The following is a 6,051-nucleotide window of genomic DNA, read 5'->3' on the forward strand; positions in this document are numbered from 1 at the left end:
TGGCGGGGCAGACACAGCGGGGCGTGGCCGCAGAAAACGGCCTTCGAGGGCGTCGCGACTCTGTCCGGGCCCTCGGCTCCAGGCCTGCAGAGGGACTCCCGACACCTGTTCTGCCTTCCCCTCCCTTCCAAAGAGCCCAGCACCAGGTGGCTGCTGAGAACTTGGACCTCAGGTCTCCAGCCCCGAGCGCCAGCCCACAGAGAGCGCTCAGCCCCAGCCCCGTCCCCAGCAGACCCGAAGGGGCGCTCACCTCGTAGATGTTGAACTGGCTCTGCCCACGCGCCAGCTCGCGGTAGCTGGTGGTGAACTCCCCGATGAAGTCGTGGCTGAAAGAGAGGGAAGCGGTGGCTGCGGTGGGAAGCCTGGGTTCACACCCTCCCTCCACCCCAGGTCGGCTGGGCCTCACTCCGGGGGGCCAGGGCCCTCTCATAGGGACTGAGCAGGGGCCCACTTCCACCTGCACGCCTGTTTGAATAAAAGGTATTTATTTGGGGGATGACGGTGGGAAATTTGAAATACTGGGTGGCCTTCAAGAATTATCGTTCAGCACCTCGGCGGTGGCAACGGCGTTGATAGCTATGTGGGGAAATAACCTTATTTCTCAGACATTCCATTACCAATGACATATTTAAGGGTAAAAATGCTACAGTGTCATTCCCTTTAAGCTACTGGAGCAGAACACAGATTAAAACAAATACGGTGATATGTAACTATCGCAAAATTTAAGCAATAGGCTTGAAAGTGTTTGTGAAACTCTTCTCTCTACTCTTCTGTGTAGTTGACATGATTTGCAATAACATTCTTTAAGCCTTTTTCTTCTTTTGGAGATGGGGGTCTTGCTATTTTACCCAGGCTGGGCCTGAGTGACCCTCCTGCCTCAGTCTCCTGGTAGCCAGGACTACAGGGATCCACTATTGTCCTCACTGGGCTGGGGATTGAACCCAGGGCCTCCAACATGCTAGGTAAGTGCTGTACCACTAGCTACATCCTAACAGATCTGATAACATATTTATTTATTTATTTATGGTACCGGGGATCGAACTCGGGACCTTGGGCTTGCGAGGCAGGTGCCAGAACCACTGAGCTAAATCCCCAGCCCTCTATAACACTTTTTAAATAGACCAGCAGAGCTGTGCCAAGCCAGACGGAGCCTGTCATGCCTGCCGGCCATACTCAGCTCCAGCCACTGTCCTGCCACAGCTGGAAGTGGTCACTGCACAATGACGCCCAGGAGGCATCCCCAGGCCTTTGGCAACTTGATAGAAGGACAAGCGGCACCTGCTGCTGTCCCCGGCCGCCATGGGAGAGACAGTCAGGGAAAGGAGAAGCAGGAGCAACGTCAGGGTAGAATGGGGTGATTCGCGGTGGGCACTAGAGCTAATTTGTCTGGCTGTGATGTGGTTACAGAGGTGAGGACAGGTGTGCTGATGAAATCCCAGAGTTCAGGAGGCTGAGGCTACATAATGAGTTCAAGACCGGCCTGGACCACATGGCAAGAGCCTGTCTCAAAAAAAACAAAACAAGCAAATGATAAAAAATAAAAATAACTGGCGAGGAGAGGAGAGAGAAAGCTGACAGAGATAAGATGGGTGCCAGAGTTCCTTACAGGGAAGGCACGAGCCTAACTCAGAGCTACGCTTGAGTAGCGTCCATTCTACAACACACAAGGGCAGGACCCACAGGTCACCCCTTGGCAGAGCCCAGCAGGCGGGACAGAAAGTCAGACAGCAGGTTTGGACTCGGCTCTGAGTCCTGCTCTTGTCCTGTGTCCCCAGCACACTTGCCCCTCGGGGCATTGGCACCCCAGAGACTGGCTGCCCTGCAATGTCCAGCCAGGGCCTCCTGCCGCTTACCTGCCGTCTCGGTCCCAGTCATACACCTCCACCTTGATGGTCCTGAAAGACAAACAGCCCTTGGTGGGATGGGCCTGAGCCGCAGGGCACAGCCTGGGCACGGGACCCAGCGTGTGGCCCGGACCAGAGCGGTGCAAGCTCAGGCCTGGGGTGGGCAGGGATGGGGCAGTGGCCCCAACAAACCTCAGGGACAGAGGCAGCTGCCCGGCCACATCCAGGCTTCCTGGAATGGCAAGGGTGTGAGAGAAAAACAGGCCCAGGCCTCAGTTTCCCTCACTTCCGCCCGGCCACCCCTGTGGGAAGCATCTTCCAGGGCCAGGGTCTTGGGGAAGGGGAAAAGCACCCCAGGCCGGGCTCAGGTCCCAGGTCTGGGGGTGAGGACACTGCCCAACTGGGGACGGCCTGCTGCCTGCCCAGCCTCCATGTCCCCATGGCTGGCTCCTGAGAGAGGGTGTAATTATCTTCACATTTTAGCCTGGCTGCTTTAATTAGTTTGTTTTGACTCCTATATGCATGGGCTGGGCTCAGAGAGCCCGGTTTATTTTTAGCCGTGTTTCCATGGAAACAAGCTAGCAGACCAGAGGCAGGCGGAGAGGTGGAGGGCTGCTGGTTAACCCTTGGTGCCCACTGTTCTGTGCTCAGGTGCCAGGCTCAGGGGGCTGCCAGGGAGCCCGGCAGGGTCTGGGCAGGAGGGAGGGGCCCAGGGAGCAGAGGCTCCAGGCTTTAGCCCCAGACCAGGGTTACCAGGCGGTGCCTCCCCACAGCACAGCCCCCCTCCCCAGGCTCTGGAAATCGCTTAGGGGTTCTGTGGCCCCAGTAGGAGGCGCTGTGTCTCTGCAGATGCAGCTCCTTAGGACTGGGGTGCGGGCGTGGGGCACAAAGCATTGGGGTGGAGGGAGGGGAGCCCCAAGGTTGTGCAGACTGGGATTCTGCCAGCCAGAGCTTACGTAAATGGGCGGACGTAGACGCTCCCTGCTTAAAGGAATCCTTTCATACTTGCAAGAAACAGCAACGAAAATGTCCCTTCCAGGTGAGTTATTTAGGAGAGGAAAAAAATAAACAAGTCCCTGAAGGTGGTCTGGGCCTGGACAGAGTGAGGAAGACGCTGGAGCCGCAGCTGTGCGAGCTGGAGATGTCCCTCAACTCCCCGAGCCACAAAACCTTTTGTTTTTTCTCCCTAGTGCTGGGTACCAAACCCAGGACCTTCACACTGAGCTACAACTCCAGCCATTTTTCAGTTCTGAAAACCAGGCACAGGTCTTAAAGGAGTCTCTGGTGACCGGCTGTGCATGTCCCGGGGGAAGGGCACTTCCAGGAGGAGAGACCAAGCCCCGAGGCCCGGAGTGTGACCAGGGCCAGAGAAAGCCCTACCTCCCTCCCAGCCTACACTCCGGCCGCTGCCCCAAGGCTGGGCCTCTGACCTGTGTGTGCCTCCCAGGTGGCCCCAGACCCTGGGGTCTCCAGCAAGGGGTGCACTAATCCTGCCAGCCCGGCAGGTAACGAGACGGTGCCAGGGCATGCTCAGGGGCTACAGGAGGCCCCAGGAGAGGTGACGGCTCTGGAACCTCAGGCAGAGGGCCTGATTTCACTGGTCCAGATGGGATGGAGGTTCAGGCCCCAAGAGGTTCCATGTGCAGACACAGCACCGCTTTCCACAGCTGCTTGTGCTCTGGATTCCCCTGGAGAGCTCAGAAATACAGAGGCCGAGGCCGGTGTTTCACCCCAGAGATTCAGAATTGACTGGTCCGGTGATGACTGTTAAAAGCTCCCCTGGACCCTGGGAGGCTGAGGCAGGAAGATCCCAAGTTGGAGCCCAGTTTGGGCAAGTTGGCGATGTGAATCTGGGCTGAAGTGGAGACCCAGGACAAGGGTGCTAAGTTTCTTACACAACAGCCCGTGTTCCAGGGCCCCCAGAGGCTGTAACTGTGGCCTTGGGAGGAGGCTGGGAAGGAGCCAGAAAGCGCTATTTACAGATATGTCACAGCCCCTGGTGCCTCTGCTCAGCTCCCACCCCCTCGGCACAGGCCCGCTGTGACCCAGGGACAGCACCCAGGAGAAACGGCTGTTGCCTCTGCTGACACAAAACCGACACCACATGCGGCCTCACAAGGCCTGCGGGGCCAGTGAGATGGGTGGGGAGAGTGGGGGAGCCGGCACTGGCTTGACCCACACACAGACTCAGTTTACCCATCTGCACCCAGTGCCGTGGGTCGCTACAGCAGCCGCACGGTCAGCACATGCATGGCACACTCCGCCCCCAGCCCAGCACACACTCAGGCTCCAGTCTCCACACGGTTCCCGGTCACTACGAAGCCGTCGCCCTGTTCGGCGCTGTCCTCAGGGGCTGGGCTGCTGCGGCTCCTCAGACTGCTGTCCGGGCTGCAGTGTGAGGAGCAGAGGCCCAACCCCGAGAACGCGGCTCAAGGGGAACAGATCCTGAGCCACAGAATGTTCCAGAGAGGAGGACAGACTGGGGAGGTGATTTCGGTCCCCCCCGCGCTCCACCCACTGGAAGGCTGGACTTGGAGCCTGGCTCTGGCCTGGTGTGGCTTGGAGTCGCGACAGGAGGGGCCCCACTCAGGGTCCGCCCCCAGGTGACTTCTGCCAGCTCCGTGACCTCTGGTCCTCCTGTTCCCTGTCTAGAAAACGGGCACGACACGAGCAGCCCCCAGCTCCCGAGGTTACCCTCACAGTCCGGAAGGCCCGGAAGCCAGGGCCGGCGTCCAGAGACCCAGGACTGTCAGGAACCCAACTGCTTTGCACCCGTACTTGCCCTCCCAGCAGTGCCCTGGCCCTGGCCTCCCTGGCCCTGGCCTCCCGGGCCTCACTCACATAACAGCGAGACCGTGTCCTCCCTCCCCATTTGTGGTCTGTGGGTGCGGCGGCCTCTCTGTCCTCTCCTATCTCTGGACCATTTCTCCTCCTCTTTCTCCTTCGATTCTGGGGGCTGACTCCAGGGCCTTTGCACCAAACGACATCCCTGGCTTCTTTATTCTTTGACATAGGGTCTTGCTATGCTGCGAAGCTGCCCAGGCTGGGCTCAAACTTTCGATCCTCCTGCAAGCCGGGGGCTGATGATGTGGATCGAACTCGGTTCCATTCCCTGGCTGCTGTCCACAACACAGCTCATCTGGGAAGGAGGGTATAGTGGCCTCGTGGTCCTGCACCTTCGGGGGCCTGGCACGCAGCACCTCCTGAGTGGACCTGGATTAACACCAGAGGCCAGATGGCTGTGGCTGAGCCAGAGAGGCAGGGCTGGGCTCAGGCCAGGAGGAGGAGGTAGGGGCTGCCTGGGCTCCTCCAGTACCTGCTACTGGACGCTCACTTCCTACAGGGCCCCGGGAGCCTCTCCCCCAGGACACAGCTCTTTTCCAGCCTCCCTGAGCCTCCTGCTCTCCCCTCACCCTGTGCAAAAACCCTAGGACCATGTGGGTGTGGGTGGTGCACTCTGTAATCCCAGCACATGGGAGGCTGAGGCAGGAGGATTGCTGCACATTCCAGTCTGAGTTACACAGCAAGTTTGGGACAGCCTGGACTGAACAGTGAGACCCTGTCTCAGAAAACAAAAATTTGAGGACCCAGCCAGAGGTTTGTGCATTTGTGGCACCTTTTTTTTTCACCTTTTGGTGGCACTGGGTATCGAACCCAGGACCTTTGCACTGAGCTCCATCCCAGCCCTTTTTTATGTTTTATTTTGAAACAGTCTGGCTAATCACCAAGTTGCCCCAGCTGGGCTTGAACTTGCAGTCCTCCTGCACAGCCTCTCAGGGTGCTGGGATTATAGGTGGCAGGCACCACCACGTGTACCGGAGTACCTGTGGCCCCAGTCTCACTTTGCATGGTTATTTAGCCATTTCAAATACACATGTGCATTCCCTGCTCCCTGGAGGAGACGGAAACACAGCCGCTTGCCCTTGGATGCCACGCGGCTAGGGCACACTGCTGGGCTCACAGAAGGTGCACAGTGACTCCCTGGAGAACAGACTGCGGCCCCTCCCTCAGCGGAGCACAGAAAAGGGGCCACCCGTGTGAGACGCCCAGCCTCAGGGAGACGGGGCTTGGGTACCGTCCCCTCCACTGTACCCAGTGGCCGTGGTGACCAGGGTCCCGGCGCCTCTCCGAGAGTGGACAGGGAAGACCCAGCTTCCAAGGCTGCCGAGGGCCCGGCCAGCTGGCTCACCTGACCGCCGCCCCCAGG

General features: G+C 58.9%; 1 protein-coding gene across 1 annotated transcript in view; it reads right to left on the reverse strand.

Moving 5' to 3' along the window:
- Cpne5 (copine 5) overlaps positions 1-6,051 on the reverse strand; it is a 49,012-nt gene that overhangs the window by 10,962 nt on the left and 31,999 nt on the right. The window contains exons 11-12 of the mRNA XM_033766417.1: positions 1,854-1,895; positions 251-326 (exon numbers count right to left, since the gene is read on the reverse strand). Of these exons, the coding sequence (XP_033622308.1) occupies positions 251-326; positions 1,854-1,895 (118 nt within the window). The remainder of the gene's footprint in view (positions 1-250; positions 327-1,853; positions 1,896-6,051) is intronic.

The sequence above is a fragment of the Fukomys damarensis genome, unplaced genomic scaffold (assembly GCF_012274545.1).
Source record: "Fukomys damarensis isolate Sample0158 unplaced genomic scaffold, DMR_v1.0_HiC HiC_scaffold_20, whole genome shotgun sequence".
Classification (NCBI taxonomy): domain Eukaryota; kingdom Metazoa; phylum Chordata; class Mammalia; order Rodentia; family Bathyergidae; genus Fukomys; species Fukomys damarensis.